Genomic DNA, 24,018 nt, shown 5'->3' on the forward strand with positions numbered 1-24,018 from the left:
GTTTAGACAAGTGCCATTAGCTTAACTAACCGGCCGGCCGTCCTGCCTACCAAACAAAACCATTTAATTCCATTTTTTTTGGCGGAGAAAAACCATTTAATTCCATGCCGCGCCAGAAAAATAATTCCAGACATGAACTTGAGCTGCTTGCTATTGCTAGCAGCTAGCTCCAGGACAAGAGGAGCAGGTACGTACCACTAACACTCACTCATAGTTAGGTAGCAGCATCAGCGGCGGCGGGCAAGAACCATTTCTTCTTGGTTTCCTTGGACAGCCGCTCCGGTACGTTTCTGAATAATTAGCGTGGACTAGCGGAGCAACGATGGCCGTCGTTATCGGCGGCATGCATGCATATGCTGGTTGATACTGTGTCTTGCAAGCGAACACACACCAACGAGTATAACTTCCATGATAACAACTCTTATCTCTCTCTCTCTCTCTCTCTCCTAACGCCCGTGGCATTAGGTCTGAGCCGTGACAGAGAAGCAACATGAAACTTTTAGGAAAAGAGGGAAAATATACATTGGAATTTCTTCAACTGCCAAACCTTAGTTCTATGTGGTGCCCTGCATGGGTATGACATTGACATTTTGAATGGTGGTTGTTGCAGCATTTCGATTACAAGTTGGAACACCATCTTCTGGTCATGCCATCATCGGCATTATACTCTCTTTCTTCTTCACAAAATACATGCATCTTCCAATAAAAGTACAGGTACGACTAGAGCCTCGCACGACTTTGCATGAATTCTACAGGAACAGATAATTCTGTTGATGAGCATGTGTGTCGTGCATGCTAGCTAGCAATTAACTGCCTGTTAGAGGAAGAGGAGATTCAACACACATTGCATTAGCTCAGAGGCTGGGCTTATATGCAGTTACATGACCGCAGCCACGGCTAGATCGTGTGCCACTACTCTTGCCACTACGGCCACTACAGGCACTACCATGGTCTTGCGGTGAACACAACCACACGCACACATGTGCTGGCAACACACGCAATCACCTAATCTGAAAATGACGTGGATCGATCTCGTTGGTTTCATTTAGCTTTGAGTCTTCGTACAATTAGCACCATCACCTAATCGTTGGAGTCCTAGCGACCCATCTGACTGCAGCGTCAGGGAACGGACCTGCCAGCCTGGATTAACTAGAAACAGGGTCGTTACATTATTGGTAACGAGAACCTCCACAAGATGTCTCACGAAAATAATCAGTCAAGCCATATTAGTACGAGAGATCCATTGTTTAAGTTATCTGTCATGCACGGAAAGCTCCGTCTCTCCAACGATGGCGATCCCTGCCAAACTAAAATGATCGATGCCTTCTCATCCAAGAACCAGGCGTGCATGGCTACGCATGCCATCCAGCCTCAGTTGTCAAGGATCAACTAGTGACTTGGACACCCTGACCCTGGACGTCGTGTTCACAGTTCAACGAATATCTCCGTACATTGGCAACCATACTTAACGTAATGGGGAGAGGAGAGATGTGTATGTAGCCGGCAACAACTCCATTACCGGATGATATGGAGGAAGTGGAAGCATAGGGCATCCATGCTAAGCATGGCTCGTGGACGCGGGTGCAACGGCTGGTGTTTGCCGGGTGGATGGCGTGTCATATTCTTGAGCTAACTTGGCACTCTGGATGGATATGGATGGGCCAGACTTGTCCCAACGGGGTGGATCCAAGGGAGAAAAATGTTTCGAGAGGGTGGTCAACGAACGCAACCCACTGATGTTTCCATAGCTACTAGGTTAATTATTATTGTTGAAATGTATAGTATACTTAGTAGATAATTAAACAAACCTAGTGACTACTTGAGTTGGGTTGAGGGCTCTGGGCTTGCTTAAGGGCGTTGTGCTTTGTTATCCAAAACAGCAAGAAAACAACGTTTTAAACGCAACAGAAGAGGGTCGACAACGGTTTGGTCAGGTCGTTGGAGTGTTTGACCTGGATGCATGCATGCATGCATGTGATGTGCTAGCTCGTTGTGACCGTGCTTTGACTAATGCGTCAGTACCCAAGGTTCATCTGCTGATAGAGTGGTAGAGTGAGAGCTGCCGTGCAACGCGCCATCACATCAGTAGCCAAGGTGATCATCATCAAGCTAAATAAAATGAATAAAGATTATATGGGCCAGCTTCGATTCCTTGCTCCTCTCGCGCGGTCGAGTGAATTACAAAAAACATCGACATTGAAGGATAGGGTTGCAGAAACCCCAATTCTACAGCTTTGTGCCAAAAACCACTAATTCTGAGCCTAATTTTTTTGCAAAAAACACTAGTTGGCGGCTTTGATCCATTTGATGATGATTATGACAGGTGGGACCCAAATTTGCTGACGTGGCGTAACGATTCAGCACAGATGGCGTTAGACAGTGGTTAGTTAAATAAAACGAATAAAGATTATATGGGCCAGCTTCGATTGCTTAATCCTCTCGCGGTCACAAGTTCCTGAGAAAAGGCATGCATATGACCATGAGCACCCTGGCTACTAGGCATAATTAGCAGCTTCGCCATTAGCTTAACCTAACCAGGCGGTCCTCCTGCCTACCAAACAAACCTATTTAATTCCATGCGGCACCAGAAAAATAATTCTGGTCATCAACTTGAGCTTCAGGACAAGGGAGCAGGTACATACGTAACCACTAACACTCTAGCAGCTACTCCTAGTTAGTTATTAAGCGGCGGCGGCGGCGGCAGCAGCAGCGGGGGCCAAGAACCATTTCTTCTTCTTCTTTCCCTTTGACGATTCGCTAATGGACAGACGCTCCGGTACGTTTCTGATTAATTAGCGTGGACTAGGGGAGCAACCAGGGCCGTCGTTTGCCTTTGAGAATGCATGCATGCATAGGCTGATCGATATCGGTACTGTGTCTTGCAAGCGAAAACACATCAACGTCGTACGTGCCATACCTTCCGGCCCAATATAACTCCCATGCTAACCACTCCTCTCTCTTTCATAACGCCCATGGCATTAGGTCCGAGCCGTGACAGGGAAGCAACCTCAAAACTTTTCGAAAGGAGAGAGAGGAATTATATTGGAATTCCTTCAACTGTCATCGCTTTAATTTTATGATACTGACATTTTGAATGATTGTTGCAGCAATTTGGTTAATCGTTGGAACACCAGGAAGTACGGGTGCGCAGGAGTCTCGAATGAATATTGTAGAAACATCTCCGTTCTCAGATGTACCGAGTATTGAATTTATGCTCTAGTCAATCAGTTACTTCAAAAGTGCAAATTAATGTGAAATTGATGTAGGCCGCATAATCATTTTTTCTAATAATGCGCTGACAGGGTCTTGAACTTGAGACCTCTTGACTCTGATACCATATTAAATGAATGCCCCAGTCAATTACTTCAGAGTCCTGACTGATAAAAAAAGCGGGCAATATTTTTCAACACCGAGTAAGACACTAGCTAGCTAGAGTTCCCAATTTTGCAACAATCTTTTTTTGTAGGAAGACTGGATAGAGCTAGCACTGCTCATTCCATTATGGCACAGAGAATTATGTTGATGAACTGCCAAGTGAAGAGTTAATTTGTCAGTCCCTGCAGGTACCTTAGTGGTATACATCTAACTATCTGAAAATGACGTCGATCTCGTTGGTTTATTTAGCGTTAAGTTTGATCATGATGTGCAATTAGCACTACTTAATTGTTGGAGTCCTGGCGATCCATCTGGCTGCAGATTCAGGGAATGTGCCTGCCAGTCTAGGAGATCAGTTATAGAGTTATTGGTGAGACCCTGAATAAGATGTCTCGCGAAAATAATTAATCAGGGAGGACATATTGGTACGAGATTTTTGTTCGTTTATAAGTTCAGTGTCATGGAAAGCTCCGTCTCTCCAACGACGGCGATCCCTGTAAGAATAGAATGATGCCTTCTTATCCGAGAACCAGGCGTGCACGGCTACGCATGCCATTCGTGCCTGCAGGCTGCCTTGTCGCTTGTCAAGGATCAAGCGGTGACTTTGACACTCCGGACGTCGTGTTCAAACTTCAAAGTTCAACGACTATTCGTTTAGTTAGAAAGAAGAGCTTAACTAGTTAGCGAGCAATGCCGCAGTCTTCTTCTTTCAACTTCTGAACCAATCACACATTCTTGTGTGTGTGTGTGCGCGCGCGTATGTGTGTGTGCGTGTGTGTGTGTGTGCGCGTGTGCGAGGATAAGATTGTTTCCAGGGTACTGCGCCTCGCTGACTGTACCCAGCCAAATCAAACTGAAGAAAGAAAACAAAAAAAGTTTCTTTGCCTGTACCTAGCTAGCTCAATTTTTTTCGAAAAGAAGGACTACCCCCGCCTCTGTATCTGGTCGATGCATACGGCCTAGCTAGCTCAATTAGCGATGGCTGATTACCTTCTGGACTGCAGTACCAGCAAGCAAGCAGATAGGGATTCCGAACTTGCGCCAGTAGCAAGCAGTCTAGCTGTTGCTGGAAACCTCGAACTGTGCTGTACGTACGTACAATGGAACCAAGATCATCTCCGAGCATACCATGCACTGGCACTAACAATATCGTACTAGCCTGGCCTTGAAAAAAACGGACATGCAGTAGACTTGAAAATATTGTACCTCTACCTTAAATGGTATAGTCTACAGAACCCCATGATGCCATGATACGGTTAGCTGGTAATGTACCTCTACCTTAATAACACACTGGTTCTTCACGTGTGCTTCACTGATCTTGGCCGTCAAGGTCTTGATCGGACGGCTCGTCGCCGAAATTAAACAATAAAGAGGACAGGCCGCATCATGCCGGATTAAGGAGCCGCCCGCTTTCCGGTGGATCGCGAATAAATTGCTCCAGCGATTCAGTCTTAACTGGAGTGGCTACGTAGGCGTCCTCTGTAGCTGGGACGACGGTACGTAGGCGTCCTCTGTAGCTGGGACGACGGAGCTCCTCCATTTGAGCTTCCAATGAATCATCGATGGGCCACACATGCATCCAGGTCACTGCAGAATCGGTCCGATTGAGTACACTGGATAATTTGGGTGGAAATCAATGCGAGGTCGCCCCACTTGCCACCGCGACCGATACTTCTGCTGCAGTACTACTACTGTCCTGAAAGAAATGTAAGACTGTTTAGATCACTAAAGTAGAAATCGTAGTCATCTAAATGCTCTTATATTTTTTTATAAAGAGAGTAGTGGGTATGGGCAATCAGCAGGTTACAAGTCGAGTACGAAGTATTTGGTACATGCAGAGTCACACACGGACCGAGGAATGAGAGAACACTAAATCATTTTCACCATTGAATTTCTTGCATCGAGTTCTCCGAAACTAGATATCATGTTAGTACGTTTCAATGAATTTTTTTCACGAAAAAACCCAGAAGAAAAACCGGAGTCAGACACACAACTGTGCTTCTCGCGGAAGCAAATCTATACTTCCACAAGAAGCACACATGTGCCTTCAGGCGAAGTAAATTTGTGAAGTTGTGCTTCTCGCCGAAGCATATGTGTACCACCAAAAGAAGCAAATTTAGAAGTTGTGCTTCTCGCAAAACCAAATCGGTATCTACACGAGAAGCAAATCCGTGTTTATCATGAAAGCAAAGTAATTTTTTTCCTTTTCAAGAAGCACATTTTTTTTCATGCAAAAAGAAAACCGGGAAATATTTCTCCATAACCTAGTGAAAACCGGGTGAAAACCGAAAGCTGAAAAAAGCTAAAAAACAGAAAACACATACAGAAAAACAAAAAACAAAATTCAAAGGAAGCACCTAGCATGTGACATGTGGCGACGGCTAGACACACTACTTGACACACTCCCAGGGCATCAAAAGTGACTTCTCAAGGTCACCACAAGGGGAATTATTTCCTCTAAACAAAATGCATGAATGAATTCAAGGATGCATCATGCATGTATGGGCCGGATCAAGGGAGCCGAACACTCGAGGGCCGATAATACCCATTACCGGGTTAGCCAAGGGTGCGGGTATGTGTCCGTCCGCAAAATCACTAATTAAAAAGTATTACTTGCAAAGACCACTTCCATCATTTCAGGTTGTGACAAGTGGGGCGCTACAGGTGCATCACTTGTCGCAACCTGTGAGTTTTCCCTTTTTTCGTAGATCTGTTTTTTAAAACATTTTATCTCCTAAACCGTGCATCCAAATCTTAAACTATTTTTATCGTTGGATTCCTCGCGTCGACATCTACAAAATTAGATCTCATGTTGATAGGTTTTAACGAACTTTTTTTCATGAAAAAAACTAGACAAAAAACTGCACCGGAAGCACGGTTTTTTCCATTTCCGAAAGAGGCACGGCCGTGCTTCTCGCGAAAGCACAACCGTGTCTCTCGCGGATGCAAAACTGTGCCTCTTATGGAAAAATAATAATAGAAAACACGTTTTTTATCGTTTTCGAGAGGCACGGCCGTGCCTCTCATGAAAGAAAACAAAACAGAAAACGTGTTTTTTTCGTTTCCGAGAGGCACGGCCGTGGCTCTCACGGAAGGAAAAAAACAGAAAACGTGTTTTTCCCGTTTTCGAGAGGCACGGCCGTGTTTCTCGCGAAAGCAAAACCATGCCTCTCGTGAAAAAAAACACGTTTTTTCGCGATTTTTTTTGAATTTTTTTGTTTCCAAAAGCTAAGGAAGACAAGTAGAATACCAAAAAGTAAAAATAAAAACAAAAAAATCTTAAAAAGCTAAAAACGCGTGCGGAAAAATAAAAAAATAAAATCCGGAGAGAGCGTCTAGAGCGCGACACGTGGCGGCGTCTGAGAGTGCGCAAGTGGCACGTTCCCAGCCCACGCGCAAGTGATCCTTGCGGGGCTTCCGAAGGAGCGCTCGTCAACTAGTTGCTCACGTCCATCCACAACGACTTCTAGTGCAGGGTCACTTGCAGGGAGGCATTGCTGGGCTGGCCCAGTAACTACGTGGCAATGTCATGCTAGTGTCGCTCATGGTTTTTGTTTTTTCACATTTTTGTTTTTGTCTTTTGCCTTATTTTTAGTATTGTTTATATTCAAAATATTCTAAAAACACACACACAGGCATTGATTATTCGTCACCCTGGGTGAAAAATAGTGATTCTTCACCCCCTCTGTGTTAACATCAATGCATTGTAATTTCACCTTCCATAAATTTTGTCTTATTTCAGACGTAATAAAGAAAATGTAAGAAATTATATAATCATCGTAAAAAATATTTTATGTTACATAGAATTACAATTGTAAAAATGTAGTGTAAAATGTACATAAAATGCAAATTTCCTGGTCTTATGACCTATATTTTAGTTTCTATGCTAAATTTTACGTAATGAATCAATATGAATGTAACTATTTATATTTCTAATATAATTTATTTATAAAACGATTGTAACATTACCTCGGGCAAAGAATAAATTATTCTGCACCTTGGGTGATGAATAGTCAATCTATATATGGGTGAAGAACATATATATGAGTTAAATAATTTGGTGCCCTTAGGTGTGTCTCACTCGACAGTTTTACCCCTAATTTCGAAAAACCCTTTGGTTCTGCCCAAGCCACTTCGCTCCTCTTATGCATTTGCCCTTTGACCATCACTATGAAAACTTCATAAAAATTGTACTAACTCAGAAAAATTTAAATAAGATATCAAAATGTTCATAGAAACATCACCTATATATGCATGTCATTCGTATTCACAAAAAAATGTTGGCAAGTCCCCATCTGAGTTTGAGCTCTTATGATTTCAACACGAATAGTAAAATGTAAAAAAAGGAAAAAAATTCTAAAAATTTCTAAAAGAATTTGGTGGTAATGTTTTAGGTTCTTGCGAAGTGTCATCAAGGAATGACAATTGTGGAAGTCGTGGCAAGAAAACCAACACTCCAAAATGAATTTGTTTTAAAGCATTAATTTTGCTTTTTTTTTGCCACGACTTCCACGAATGTCATTCCCTGATGAAACTTGGCAAGCACCTAAAACACTAGTCCAATCTCACCACATTTTTTTGATTTTTTTTAAATTTTACTGTTTGTGTTGAGATCATAAGAGCTCAAACTTAGATGCGGACTTTCCAACATTTTTGTCAAGAATGCAAATGGCATGCACAAATAGGTGATGTTTTCTGAACATCTCGATATCTTATTTGAATTTTTTTGTGTTGATATGAACTTTTTTATGAAGTTTTCAAAGTAAAGGTCAAACGGTTAGAGGGCAAAATCATAAGAGAAGCGAAGTGGTTTGGGCGGGAACGAGTGTTTTTGGAAACTAGGGTTAAAGCTGGCGACTATGACCCAACTAGGGGCATAAAATCAATTATACATGTATATATATATATATATATATATATATATATATATATATATATATATATATATATAGGACAAATTTTTGCTACCACCGGTGATACTTACCACCACTTCAGTTTTGTATGTTGTATGTACTATCTATCAAAGCGGAGACTATATACACGTAGTATATAGTATATAAAAATGTTTAGGTAGTATGTATATTACTTTTTAGGTAGTATGTATTGTATTTTAAGTATGTTCATTTTTACGTACAAATATGTACGCATTTCACAGATATAATAAAACCATGGCCCAACTTGCAAAACTTTCATGCAACTCACTTTGAATTATCTTACAACAAAATATATATAAGATTTTACATATATAAATGTCATATATATATATATATATATATATATATATATATTAAAAATACTTTACATAAATTTTGAAAATGTTAATCATTCATTTGAAAGTGTAAACATCTATAGAAAAATGTTAACCAATTATAAGAAAAAATGTCTGTGAAAATTAAAAAAATTCACGTGTTTCAAAAATATACATGATTTTATAAAATGTTAATACAATATAAAAATTTATTTTCCTATTTCTATAAAATTTATTTCACATTTTAAAAAATGTTCATGACTTTCGAAAATGTGTTGGTGTCGTTTAAGAAAAGTGTATACAATGTTAGAAAAAGTTTTCATAATGTAAAACAATTGTACCATTAATAAATGTATTTAACATTTGCAAGAAACATCAGCTATTCAAATAAATGGTTGTGACATTTAAAAAATTATTTATACAATGTATTTTTTTTCAATATTGTTTTTATTTTGATTATAAAAGTGTACACTTGACATTTTAAAGAAATATTCAGGTGTTGCCAAAAGATATCTGTGATTTTTTTCTAAAAAAATATATAATGTAAAAAATGTTTATTGCCATTAAAAATACACACGTGTATTTGGAAATTTTATTGTGTATTCATTTTTTTTTCAAAACATGTACTTAGAAAATATATACATCACGTCTTTGAAAATGTCCAAAGTATATTTTAAAAATCATGTCTGTCGTAGAAAATATACATTGTGTACTGACAAAAGTAGATATGTGTTAGAAAAAAGAAAACCAATTAAAACCTGCAAAGAAACAAAAGACAAAGTAAAGAAAACCGAAGACTATGAAGAAAACCAAAAAATAAACAAAAGAAAACTAATGGTATAAAAGAAGAAAGATTAAAAACATAGAAAATCAATTAAAAAAATGAAAACCCAAAGAAAAAGCAATGGTAAAACAAACGAAAAAAACGTAGCAGAGCAATCGAACCTACAACGACGCATGAGCAGCAGCGAGCGACTGTAAGGTTATTTCTTCTGCTAAGAAAAAGGTACTATCTTGTTTTTGCTCGTTGTTTTATCTATCAGTCCTTATCGGGGTTTTCCTATTTTTATTTACTTTTATGTTACCTTTTTATTTTAAAATGATTCTAGTTTTATAAAAATATTTTGAATTTTCAAAATGTTCACAAATTTGTAGTACATATTCAAATCTTTTTTTAATGTTCAAAAGCTTCAAAAAAGTGCAAATAGTAGAAAGCCGAAACCGGAAAAAAGCACTCATTATAGTAGCTTAATCCATGTCTCTACGGTTCTGGCCCAGTGAAGGCGCTACTCCCCTCCTGTATGTCACCTCGATTTTTTGGCTCAAAGTGCATCAAAAAGGGGCACCAGTTGCAAATGGTACTCCCAAACTCCTTTGGTGGCAACAAGTGGCGAAATGCATGTACGGTACTTGTCGCCACCAGGGAGTTAGGTTTTTTTTTCATTGGGTTGGCGCCTTTTTATCAATTTTTCTGAATGAAAAATCTGTTAAACCAAGCGGCCGAATTATACACTATTATCATGATTGTGTTCCTTGCAGCGGCAACTTCGCAAAAGGTTGATCAACGAACTTTTTTCCGGGCAAGACTTGTGCTTTCAAATATATTATTACAAACTTGCCCTCCCTAGAATAACTTACATGTACTCACAAGATAGGATACGTGTACTCCTCGCGATTAGTATCCTCTAACGTAGTTAAACTTGTATTCCCTTCAATACAACATGCTCTCACCATGGAGTACAACTTGTACTCCTCGGTGTAACATGTACTCTCTGCACAATGCAACTTGTGCTCTCCGTGCAGTACAACATGTACTCTTAGATGTAACTTGTGCTCCACACGAAATGAAACTTGTACTCCGTAGCATAACCTAAACTCCTGACATGGTGCAACACGTGCTCCCTCCACTGCAACTTGTATTTCCGATGCAAGCTTTACAGCTTTACTCGCGTGCGGTGCGACTTGTTCTTCTTGAACGATACAATTTGTACTGCAGGGGCAGTACAACTTGTACTTTAGGTGCAACTTGTGCATGAGAAAACCAAGACAAGCTGATAAAAGAAAGACGAAAGGGGCAAATAATGGAAAAAAGGGGGAAACACTAATGTAGTCTCCTTCTGAGCGAATGCACCATGTGTGCCTGGTCCGCAAGGCCTCATACGTGACTCTAACAGAGGTAACCCGCAACTAGTTGAAAAGTATTTGTCTAAAAAAACTAGTTGAAAATGTGCATGAAAATAAATAAAATCTAATTCTTTTCATGTATTCCTTCTAGAAGTTTAAATATTTTCTAGAAGATGGACTACAAAAAAAACCCAGGTCCATGGGCCGGCCTATAGCAGCGTATGGGTTGTGCAACATGCCGACATCTTGCCGCGTAAGCGACAAAGTGGATTTACTTTTATGTTCTAGAACAAAATCTCATTTAGTTTTTCCCCTATTTTTCATTTTTATTTCCACTTAAATTTTTTTATTTTCATATTTTTTTCTTTTTTTTCTTTTTGAATGTATTAATATTTTGAAAATACATCAGCACTTTTCAAATACAAGATTTTTTTACAAAAGGTGACATATTATTAATTATTTGGAAATATTAAAAATCGTCTTCATTATTGTACACTGTTTACATAATGCGGTTTTAACAATCCATGATTAATTTTTAATATTCATGATTATTTAAAAAAATTGGACCATTTTTAGTTCATAAGCATTTATTGCTTTTCCACAAATAAACAAACAAAAAAAAACAGTTGGAAACCAGCTAGAAATTATGCATAATTTCGAAACCACGTAGAAACACTGGTGGAAAACCAACCGAATGCACGTGTACGTTGTAACGGGCCCGGCCATATAGACGCTAGAGTGGCGTTTTAGACATATAGACGCTAGAGTGGCGTTTTAGAGGAATTAGTACCATCTCGTTTATTACAATTTTGTCTATATAAATTGTAAAAGCGTATTACGATATGAGAAAAAAGCGTATTGTGACGGTGAACCCGGAGACCCAATCCGTGTTTTATTATTGGGAAGAGATATGGGACTAACGCTTGAAACCCAATCCGTCATGCAGCTGTCATCCTTGAAACTGTTGACCTTGTCCTCCTTAAGTAGGTCTGACTCTTACTCCGTAAGCGATATGGGACTAACTTTGTAGCGTCAGCTTGCGCGCAAGAAAAAGGAACAAGTCAAGAGTCATACGGGATACGAGCACAACATCAATTGGAATACTTTGTTGCACGCCTACCACTACACCGCCTAAGTCCATGCTTGGATCTAAAAATAGTCTTTTTTAGAGGCTAAAGTTTCAATCATCCCTGACTAAAGAGAGGCTAGAACTAGTCTTGAGACTAAAAATTTTTAGTCAAGGAAACCCTACTAAAATGTGGATTAGTCATCTCTCCTCATTTAACTCCTCTCCTTTAACACATGCGAGTTCGGGATTGGAATGTTTGGAGGATAATAAATGCTCATTAACTCATTTTAGTTTATTTAGTACTCCATCCTTTCCGGTTTATAGGGCTTATCTCAAAATTTTAGTTTTTTCATTTTATAAGGCTCAATTTGGTTGTTCCCCATTACATGTTCAGATTTCAAGGTGCATTAAATCATTGCATGCAAGTATTAAGAGAAAATTGACCAATGCATTTCTTTATGCATGCATGCATTGCAATTAATGCATTGATAAACATAATTTTTTAAGAAAAACAAGAGCATTAATTAGGTGCTTTTGCAAACTACAAAAAATATTCCACCACTCACCATCTATCTTGGTTGGTGAGATTTTTGAATTAAGCCATATAAATCGGAAAGGAGGGAGTATTTGTATCCAAGCATGAGTGAGGCTAGCAAGTTTTAGTCATGGGACTAAAACGTATCCAAGCACCCTCTAAACCACATTATTTATCAAGCAACAAAGCGCTTAACCATCTGAACATGCATGCATCACCGGCGGCCAAAGCTGGGATAAACGACAACGCCGGAACTAGAGTTCTGAGCAACACACCGCCAGCGCGTTATTCTTATGCATGGCCGCGTGAGCCGCAAAACAGGGCCAGTTTGCAGCTGCTCGTCGCCTGAGCAACTATCCAGCCACGCCATCCCAGTCCGTACGGATTGGGTCTCCGGGTTCACCGTCACAATACGCTTTTTTCTCATGTCATAATACGCTTTTGAGATTTGTATAGATAAAATTTCTTTATAAACGAGGTGGTACTAATAATTTGGGGATGTCCTATACAATCAATTTGTATGGAAAAAATCATAATATAAACGAGGTGGTACTAATAGCATGTTTGTCCGTCCGTCTGGCCTGGTTAGCTGGACCTCTGCCTTGGCCCGCATCGCTAAGATTTCTCTAATGGGCCACCAGCCATGTTTTGCAGTGGCCACGATTGGGCTTCCCACTGGCCGGCATGCACGACGCATGAGGCGTCGGCGGCCTCAGCGCCCAGCGCAAGGGATGGCAGAGCAGGTCGAGGCCCCGGCCAGCAGCGGCCCCGGCGGAAGCGGCTCGGCGCCCGGCGGACAGAGGCCGACGTGGCGGCGCTAGGCGGCGGTGGCTGGGCGTTCGATGCAACCTTCTCAATCTCCTCTGTCATGATTTAGTCTCACCTCGCCACTTTGCATCCAACCTAATCAATTTATTATCCTCTGACCTCTGCCGTGATTTAGTCCCACCTCGCCACTTTGCATCCAATCTAATCAATTTATATACACATGCGACTTTGCCTCATCAGAAATCAACAAGCCCCGCATCAGAAATCAACAAGCGCAAAGGGTAATAGAATGAAAAAACTAATCAATAGCGGCCTGCTGTGTTGGTGGTCGCCTGCTACGGCGGGTGTCGAGGATCCAAGCGAAGACTGTGGACCGCACGACAAAAGGGGGGACAACATGGGGCGACCGGCCTGCTGTGTGGTGGTGGTTGCCAGCGACAGTGGGTGGGATCCAGAGTTCCAGACGATGGGAGCCTCCGCGGTGGTGGAGCTTCTCTTGGGAGCGGGGATCCTGCGGGCGGCGCCGGCATAGCGACGGCCCCGACGATCGAGGTGGTCGTGTGGTGGTATCGGGGTGGGGAATGACTAGACGAAGTGTAGGTAACTCACGGAACAGATAACTGACCAAGCGAGAAACGTCTCGAGAGAACGCGTGTTATCAGTCGACCACCCCACGTGTTAGCTAGCTAGCGTCCGCAGGGTAATTGTTTTTCCTTTTTTATATTTAATAAAAAGGTGCAGTTGGATATTCACGGACAGGTAAAAGTCTCCATCTGACAGACGTGTTAGTTGATCTTCACGGACCGGTAAAACCTTCGAAACTATGCAAACTTGCTGGATTGGCTCCACATATATTCTTTTAAGTTCGAATTTGCAACTCCGCCGGTGTTGCAGAAACTCGTTGGTGTGTGACCGCACGTCCTGGCGGGCACATGCGAATTCTGCTGCACACACGCGGCTGAGGTGGTTCAAGCAGAGGTCCGCGCGGGGTCGCGACGCTCACGAACGTCAAGCAGAGGCGATGCACGCGGCGGCGAGGTGGAGGTTGACGACCGGCGGCGAAATTTGGTGGTGGATGTTGGCCATGGCAGCAGTTGTTTCTGTGTCCATGCCTATTTTAGTCGAGGAGGCCACCGCCGGCGGAGACCTCGTCATCGCCACCACCACAGGGGGTTAGCATCCGGTCGTCCCGATAGGCCTGCGACGACGATGCTGCGGGATCCAGCTGTAGTCGCCCTCCCCTATCCCAGCGAAGGATCTAGCCCCCCTATCCCCTTTCCAGTCTTGCATTCTGAAACATGAGTTAAGTTGCAAGAATATAAAGTACAGTGGAGGTTGGCTTGGGATCATTGTATGGAGAACCAATTTGATGATCAAGGAGGCGGCAGACGCTCACTTGTAAATCGGTAGGTAGAAGGCAAGCGTTTCGCTTCAATTATAATAAAAAGATTAAAGGTTTCAAAATTCTTTAATTATTTTAAAATAAAGAAATATTTGTGTTTTTCATTCCATGCACCACTACTCTTTCATCAGATGAAAGATGTTAGAGTGGCTTCTTTACCTCCATGTGTCATACTCCGAAAAGCGATAACATTATAACTTATTATCAATGTTTGTCGGAATTGGATATAAGAAATGTCGCATACTGTCTCATAGAGGAGGTTTCATGATAATTTAGCCCGTTGCAATGCACGAGCATTTGTACTATCTTGCTAAAAAGAAGAACGAAAAAAGTACTGTACGTTTTGACCTGGTGGCAACCCTTCTTCGCTGACCCATAGCAGTATAGCACCTACGCTAGCCCTGAAAAACTGTTCTGCTCCGCCCGCGAGCCGGCGCGTGCTCGGCGGGCGGGTCGACGATCGATCACCATCACCTCTCCTCTCCATTTGGCCTTTTGTGTTGAGTAATTTTATTCAAACAGCCCTGTCGATCACCTTTTCTTATTCTGGACTGGTGCCTTGCACGTTATTCCGTTCAACTAGTACTACAAGAAAACTCTTACAAGCCGAAGCTGTGGTTCCAAATCACCAACGTCGTCGCCGTTGATTCGAAGCTGAGAGCGGAACGAATTCACATGCGTTCATCCATCCATGTGCCCGACAAGCCACGTACGAGCATAAACAATACGGGGAGTGTCAGATTGATTTCACATTACGAGTCCCCTCGTATATAAGCCAACCCACCCGAGCCCAAACTCCGATCATCACACACAGAAGCAAAAGCACAAGGCATACACAGAAGCAATAGAAATGGCTAGCAGATCATCATCCCTGCTGCAACTGCTGGTACTGATAGTGGCGCAGTTCCTCGGGTCGGAAGCCAGCGGCATTTCCATCTACTGGGGCCAGAATGGCGGCGAGGGCACGCTGGCTGAGACCTGCGCTACCGGCAACTACAAATTTGTCAACCTCGCCTTCCTCGCCGCGTTTGGCAATGGCCAACCGCCGGTCCTCAACCTGGCAGGCCACTGCGACCCGACCAACGGCGGCTGCGCGAACCTAAGCTCCGACATCAAGTCATGCCAGAGCCGCGGTGTCAAGGTGATTCTCTCGATCGGTGGTGGGGCAGGCAGCTACTACCTTTCCTCGACCCAGGACGCCAAGAATGTCGCAACGTACCTGTGGAACAACTTCTTGGGAGGTAAGTCATCTTCGCGGCCTCTCGGCGATGCAGTCCTCGACGGCATTGACTTCGATATTGAGGGCGGCACACCCCTTCATTGGGACGATCTTGCGAGGTTCCTTAAAGGATACAGCAACTCCGGCAGGAGAGTCTACCTGACTGCCGCACCACAATGCCCTTTCCCTGATGCGTGGGTGGGTGGCGCTCTCAACACCGGCCTCTTTGACTATTTATGGGTGCAATTCTACAACAACGCACCCTGTCAGTATACCTCAGGTAGCACTACCAATCTAGCTGACGCATGGAAGCAGTGGTTGACAGTTCCAGCAAAGCAGATCTTCCTCGGCCTCCCGGCGTCACCTCAGGCTGCCGGGAGCGGGTTCATCCCAGTTGATGATCTAAAGTCAGATGTTCTCCCATTGATCAAGAGCACAGGGAAGTATGGAGGGATCATGTTGTGGTCCAAATACTATGATGACCAGGATGGCTACAGCTCTTCGGTGAAGAGTGATGTTTGAGAGGGTTACCTTACCTTTGATTTGTGAGGTACATGTGTGCTTTTTCATTGTGATGTGTGAGGAATTGCGGATTCGTCCATTTTCATTGTTACTTGTAAGTAATCGTGTGTGACTTGATTGTTGTATATAGTATTAATAATCTTTACTTGGAGCATCTGTTGGATCTTTCATCCAAACGAGGATTATTTGTTCAACCTGAAAAAGTCTGCAGATCATCATTGGTTTCTCTACATTCAATTCCATTGACAACACCAAGGAGCATTGCACAACTTTGTTTCATGTGTCTTATCAACCTGACTAGATCCATCTACCATTAATTCATTATTGATAAATATGTGCTGATTGTGGTTTAAGTTTGACCATAAATTTAACCAACGATACCTATTGCGGCAGGAGCAAAAATTATACTATTGAATTCGTATTTTTGATATGAATTCAGTGATATAATTTTTGCTCCCGTCGCAGTCGGTCTCGTTGGTTATATTTACGGTCAAACTTGGATTTCGGGAAATGTGGACGCACTACATTGTGAAACGGGGAGTAGTAGTTTTGGCTTTGTCTTTGACTTCCCTAGAGCAGACGACCCTAATTTTATTATTATTTTATTGGATCATTTTTAATATTCTCTCTATATTTGGGTTTCCCTTCCTCATTGTTTTTTCTCCACTTCTTCGGATGGGCAGAGACCAACAAGGAGACTGGCAGCCAACTAAAGCACCTGTCATGGGTTGTGCTCGTTTGGTCATCCTTCAACGCGTTGCACACTAAATAGGACCTCCAATGTTATGACTTATTACGGTTGTGGAGGGAAGGGGTGAATTAGTTTTCTAGTTCATGTGTTTGTGAGTGGGTGGCACCGTACCAACTTGCTATTTCTGGTCTGAGTGGTCGGGTCACCACTTTCTCTGTCTTCCCCGGCGAGCTCTACAGGTGATTCGTGGTGTGAGACCCATGCTAGCGCTGGGGAGCTAGAAAGAAAAAATAAGGCTTCGGAGATCCAAGCCAACATGAGCACCTGCCGAAGAGGCGTGGTAGCTAGGCCTAGTGGAAATAAATATAACCTCGAGGTTGGAAGGTGATTGGATTGAGAAATTAAAATCTATTTGTGGAAGAAACGCAGTGCAAGGATTATTATTTTGAGAGGCAGAGGCACGAGTGAATTGAACTGGTGAAGACGTGCATTATACATCGGCATAGGGCCATGCCTACACGTGCCAGCAAAATAGGGAAGTTAGACAAAAGGGAGGTCCATTTCGTATGGTCTAATGGTCAATTCGGTTTATATAGGATAACCCAAACACAAATAACTAGCAATGAAAACACCAAACCGAACACCATAAACCTAATAAATTAGGAATGTTAGTCAACTTAGTTCAGTTCGATTCTTCGATGTAAAAGTGCCCACCTCTTACTGTAATAGCTCGAAAAAAGAGACTTAGCTCACGAACAGTGGGGCAAAGCGTACATCACCCTCTAGTATTTGTTGAAAAACATTAAAACATGTGCAAAACACAACGACCCATCTTTGTTTAACTGGAATTTATTTTTTCGCGAAAAAGAATTGGAGTATATTGAAATAACGTGTGTGCACAATCAAAACATGTGAGTGGTAATATTATTGTCGACCGTTCATAAATATGTGCAAAACATATGTGAAGTGAAATGAATTTTCTTTTTGAAACATTAAGGATATCAACACAAAGATGATGAAACTCATGTAAAATAGTTAAGCGAAGTATAGTAAGACTCGCATAAATTTTGTACGTACCACCTTGGTGTCATTCTGATTTCCCCGCATGGTTCAAAGCTATTCCAAACTTCTTTTCTGTGAAACACATTGAACCGTCTTTGAAAAGTTGATTAAAATAGTGAAATATCTGTGTCTTGATACTTTTGTCAAACATGATGAAGTGTGTGGGAAACATGTCTAAAGCAAAATAAAATAGTTTCAAGAAAAATAATGATATCTTCAAAAACATGATTGAACATGTTTAGGCGCCACGGCTAAGGACAAGTAGAAGTAGCACAAAAATATCAAAATTGCATGGCTTCAATGACGTGGAGTTTCCCCTCCTGCTAGAAGGTTGCTAGAGACGAGAAGAACTGGCATAGATGGACAATTCTGTAAGAGAGACATAGACAAATATAGGCCTTTTTATAGGCAATAACCGGCTGAAATATTGTGGGAAACTAGAGAATACCCCGCGCGTTGCTGCGAGAATTGGTTGATGAAAAATTAGATTGATAACATGAGAACCAAAACTAAAAATACATGTGACTTATTATGTTGTAACAATATTTGTTGGATATATGTACATTTCCCATGCATGGTTTAATGGTGTGGCGGTCTTTTCCCATGCATGATTGCATACAGAAATGGCCGTCATCCCATTCATACTTATATGGTGAGGTGGCATGGATTCTGTATAAATCCAACCTTCACTTCAAAAGGTAATGATGATTCAAATCTGGGAATCATCAAATATGATCCATGGGTGCGTATGACAAAGTTCTAGGTTGTAGCCAATGAAATTTTCAGCAAAACCATTTGATGTAAAACGGACACTCGGTAGTGATTCTTCGAGGTTCAGCTACACCTACACATCTAAGTGCAGTACCGAAAGGTAAAGGCCGCAAAGGTGTGTTGGCTAAGGGCATCTTGAACGGCAACCTGTAAATTTCTTTGTGCATCCGTCTACGGATAGAGGCACCAGTCCGCAAACATGGATGCGGGAAACCGTCATCCAACACTGCCCGTCTATATCCGGCTAACAATTCAAACTAACCGGACGAAATTCCTTCAAGCACGGCCGGATTTCATATAAACATGATGGATCTCATTACATTTACATCAACTAAGCTGTGCTAGTCCGGCTCTAGAGGTATAATTAATACCTAATATGAATGGTCGTCGGCGCCTGTTTCCTGTGTCTGGCCATGAACCCAAATAATTGAAGCTAGGAATGTGAATGTAAACAATTGTGGGTGGAATTCAGAAACAAATGCATGGAAGTTGCTTTGACTCTTGAATAGAAATTCAGGGAGACACAATTTCTTATTACCTTGTTTGTTCTGGTATGCAATTTAGGCGATCCTTACATGATGCAATGTAACTCCAAGGCTTCCAAATGGTGCATCTTGATAGCTGCAACTCTTGAAAAGAGCAGGGCTTATTCATACCATTTCAGTACTCTATTGAATTTTTACTCTGTGTAATGGATGAGAAGTTGTTTTATTATCGAATTGTTGTCTTATTTGTATCACATTTGATGCATGCTTAATCAGTTACGAGTGGTTTGCAGATGATGCGAGTTCCAGTTGTCCATGAAGGTTTGAAAGCTTGTTTTTGTTAAAGAAAATTTAAAATGCACATGCACCAGGTTTCAAAGGAGGAGGAGCAAGCTATGGTATTCATGAATTCTTTGGCCTGCTAGCTACTGTTAGCATGTATCAGGTGAAAAAAACCTTCAGAACACATCAAGCTAGCAGCACTAGAGTTATATTACATCATGTTGTATGTAAGGAACGTCTCAATTGCCAATATGATTAATTGGTCGTTTTATTTCCGACATTTGCACTCACAACCAATAATCACCAACGATGGTTTCCAAATTCTAAACGTTGAAGCTATACGACAAGCCAACAAACAGCAATTCTATTGTACAAGTTCACCATACACATCCGGGGCGTGCATCAAACAAGAATAAGAAAAATTCGGAGACATAGCCGTCGTTTCTCTGCAAGGGGTTCTAGGATGTACTCGCCGCCCACGCTGCAATAGGACGGCGCCACTCGGTGGAGGCGCAAAGTGTAAGTCGAATGTGCAGATTTATGGCCATCCGTGACCTTGACGGGGGCCGGCAAACTAGTGGACGAGGTGTGCTGATTGTGGTCGGCGATGGCTTCGGTGGCGAGGAACAACAACGAGGTGGGTCAATGTGGAGGATCGTTAGGGCTTGGACAAATCCAAGTTATGATGTTTTCTATATTTAGGGGCACTTTGCCGGTAAGACGGCAGTAGCCGGGCGCTTTATTGGAGAATTTCTATAACTGAGCATATACACACGATTTAGATCAAATGGTTGAAAACAGGAGTCTACATGGAGGACGAAGCAAGGCCGGAGGCACAAGATACCATGCCTTACATATTTGTATTAAACTTTTATACTTATATGACAATTTCTTTTTCTATTGTTCAATTCTCGTTATTAACCATATAAAAATGTTGCTTAATTTAGTTGTGATGTTCTTTGTTATATAACTATAACATCTATAATCAAAAGTATAATCGCTACACGCTAAACTTGCACCATATTATTTAGTAATTCAAATTACATTATTCTTCCCTTTGAATACATTGCCACTTAAAAAGATCTTTAAAAAATCCCCATAATTGTGAAAAAAGTAAATAAAACAAATAGGATCAAACTTTGTGTATTTGTGGATAAATTTAGGTCACTTGCATGAATTATAGTGTGTGCATATATTCATGTGTGGATGTTTGAGCAGATTTTGGAGGATTCTAAAATATCTTTGTAGAGATCTCTATAGTGTACGATTAGTAAGTATCTAGATCATGGTTTATAGTTTATGATTAGCCATAGTAAATAGAAATTTTTGGAGTGCATAAAGCATCTATGAGTATTATTGTCCTCGAATCTTTGAAATGCCACTTTACCGGGCCTTTTGTGGTTGAATGTAGCTTACGGCGTTCAATTGTTAGTTGACAACATGTGCATGGTAATATTCACTACTAGAATCTACGCCTTTACCGAATGCCCCCAAAACTTGGCAAAGGGCAAATAAAATTTGGTAAAGGTTTTGCTGGTGTTGTACTTGGCAAAGAGAGTACCCAACGTACATCTTACCGCAAACATATATGGAACTTGGGAATTGTGCATAACATATGATCTATTTACTGCAGGCGAGGTATGACCGGCAGGAGGCGGTTACACCGGCACCTCCGGCTTTTGGGCCGTGGTTTCCGAGGCGGAGCGCGCAGCGAGGCGGGAGGCGAGGTACGACCGGCGTAATGCCGGTCGCTGCTCCGCGTTGGCCAAGTCGGACGTGGCGCCGGAATGGGTTCGCAATGACCCGGACCTCGCCACGTGGGCACTCAACCGCTCCGTCACCATCTTGGAGACGTTCGCCAGGCGGCGCCGCCGCATGACGGCAAGCTCGCCAAGATCGACAAGCGCGCCGCGACTGCTCCACCAACGCCGGTCGCGGCAAAGCCACCGCCTGGGCTCCGAAGGCTACATTGGCAGTGTCCGCGGTAACCCCCCGTACAGGTCATCAGAGCGACAGGCATACACCAGACAAGGCTGCCGCGGCCCTCCGGCATTGTACCGCTGCTGGAGGGACGACGCGACGACGACACATATGGCGACGGCGGTGCAGCAAAGCAGTTCGATGGTCGTCCGTATAGGGTTTAGGTTTTTTTTTCTAATTTTTTAGTTAAACGGTCGAAGTACCGACCTTTTTGTGTAAATTATGTCCGAGTTTTAATGAAATCCGTCTAGTTTGAACGAATTTCGTCCCTTTGATTCAGATTGTAGTTGAAATGTATGCGAGGAGCGTTGAGCCTCCCGCATCCATGTCCGCGGACGGGTGCAGGAGAAAGTTCGCAGGTTGCCGTTGGAGATTCTCCATAGTTGTATAGCGAGATGGCATTGATACTTTACAAACGGGTCATAAATCCAACCTTGAGGTTCAAAAGATAATGATGCAAATTTCGGAATCATCAAACTATGATGCATGGGTGAGTATGAAAAGGTTCTAGGTTGTAGTCGATGAAAATTTCAGCAAAAGCATATGATGAAAAACGGACACTGGGCTGGGTAGTGATCTTCAAGGTTCGGCTACACCTACACATAAGAGTACAGTACCGAAAGGTAAAGGGCTAAAGGCCGCAAAGATGTTGGCTAATGGCGGTGATCGGAAGCCTCAAACTACTACACTAAACATCACGTTTTCCCCGCATCTTCATTCTCCTGCCGTAGGTGATAGTATATTACTGCAGGATGGGAGGGTGGCAGGATGGTCCCCTGAGCCACCCGTCGGCGACGAGCCTGTTCACCGCCTCCGTCGGGTGCACGCCGTCCCACGACTCGTGCCTCCACGGGTCGCCACACGCGGTCGCGCCCTTCATCCCGCACCGCGCGTCCAACTGGAAGTTGTACGGGCCGCCGCCCGCGCCGCAGCACGCGGCGACGGCCGCGGTGAAGCCGAAGCGCGCCGGGTCGCGGAGCATGTCCATGGCGTAGGCGTAGTAGTCCGCGTACATGATCCTCGCCGCCGGCCCGTGCCTGGCGCGGGCGCGGTTGAGCCTGTCCTGGAGCAGCGAGTTGTGGTACATGACGAGGTCGTTGAGCGGCTTGAGGCAGCCGTGCTCGTCGTAGTCCGACTTGTGGCGGCTCGGCAGCACCGCGAGGTAGAGCGCGACGCACCCGATGGGCAGCGTCCCCGGCACCACGATGTCCACCGCGCCCAGCTCGATCAGCCTCTCGAGGGCGGTGGCGATATTGTCGACGACGTTGGGGGCGTAGCTCTTGGCGCGGCTGACGTTGAAGCCGAAGAAGAGCATGGCGTTGTAGTCGTTGCCGCCGATGGAGCCGAGGAGGAAGAGGGACCTGGCGAGGTAGGGCCTGCAGCTCTGCGGCGTCCCGCAGATGCGGGGGAGGAGGTCGCGGAACCACTGGAGCTGCACGTTGATGGCACCGTTGTTCCAGATCGGGTAGCCGAGGCCGATGGACTTGAGGAACTCGAAGTCCAGCGCCGTGGCGCCCACGATGGCCATGTTGGCGCCCTTCCGGAAGTCGGCGCCGGGGAGCTTGGACGGGGGAAGAAAAGGGAGGCCCAGCGACTGCGCGAGGAAGTCGACGACGAGGCGGCCGTCGGAGCAGCGGCAGGTGGGGTGGCCGAAGTAGGTCATGCCGTAGGGCGGGTTGGCGAAGGTGAGCAGGAGCTCCTCCGCCGCCGACTTGTTCACGCAGAGGTTGCCCGTGTCCGACAGCGAGTCGCCGAAGTTGAACATGGCGTTGTACCGCATGGCCCCGCCGTCCCTGTCTGCGGATGCCAGCAGGAAGAAGCAGCTGCTGGCACCGAGGAGGAGCATGAAGCCGGCGGCGGCAATGACACCAGTGATTCGCCGAGCCATGGCCGTGTCCCCGTCGATCGATCTTGCACGTACGCGCTCTAGGCTCTAGCTCGCCAGGCGTGGCAACTACGCGGTGCACGAAGGTCTATATAACGTGGATGAGAGCCCTTACACGTACGCGCGCGCTGCGACACTTTGCACGCGCGTGCCCTCTCGCTCCAGCTGGCTGCTCACCGCCGACGATCTATCGAACAACCACCTCCGATGAGCGCTTCTCGATCGTGGTTAATTGCCCGGCTTGGACGCATGCGTACGTGCATTCATGCAACCTAGTGCCGTCTCCGGTCACGTACTGATCAACCGTAAGTTCGTCGTCGTCTCATCGGCGCGATTCAATGGAGCGCCCACACGGCCGTACGTGACGCGCGCTATGGCGTTCGCCGCGTGTGAATGCTGACTCTGTGGGCCGCCGACGCAATGTTTTCATATTTTTTTAGCATCTGTAACCTTTATTATATTTGGATGTTCATAAGGATACAAATGATATCGGGCGTAGAAACAAGACACACATGGCGCCCGCTAGACAAAGAAACTGCAGCTTTTGCAAGCGAATGTGCTTCAAAATTATACTTCCTATTTTGATGAACAAAACGAAAA

At 43.7% G+C, this 24,018-nt stretch overlaps 2 protein-coding genes across 2 annotated transcripts; one reads left to right on the forward strand and one right to left on the reverse strand.

Moving 5' to 3' along the window:
* Window positions 1-15,371: 15,371 nt before the first annotated feature.
* On the forward strand, window positions 15,372-16,262 carry LOC119335776 (acidic endochitinase-like). Its single transcript, XM_037607852.1, has one exon. The coding sequence runs from the start codon at window positions 15,372-15,374 to the stop codon at window positions 16,260-16,262; it is 891 nt and encodes a 296-aa protein (XP_037463749.1).
* A 5,705-nt stretch (window positions 16,263-21,967) lies between these two features.
* Window positions 21,968-23,468, reverse strand: LOC119340968 (GDSL esterase/lipase At5g45910-like). The gene has a single exon (XM_037612870.1). It carries the CDS (start codon window positions 23,419-23,421, stop codon window positions 22,276-22,278), a length of 1,146 nt encoding a protein of 381 aa, XP_037468767.1. The 5' UTR covers window positions 23,422-23,468; the 3' UTR covers window positions 21,968-22,275.
* Between the last annotated feature and the right edge of the window lie 550 nt (window positions 23,469-24,018).

The sequence above is a fragment of the Triticum dicoccoides genome, chromosome 7B (genome assembly GCF_002162155.2).
Source record: "Triticum dicoccoides isolate Atlit2015 ecotype Zavitan chromosome 7B, WEW_v2.0, whole genome shotgun sequence".
Lineage (NCBI taxonomy): Eukaryota > Viridiplantae > Streptophyta > Magnoliopsida > Poales > Poaceae > Triticum > Triticum dicoccoides.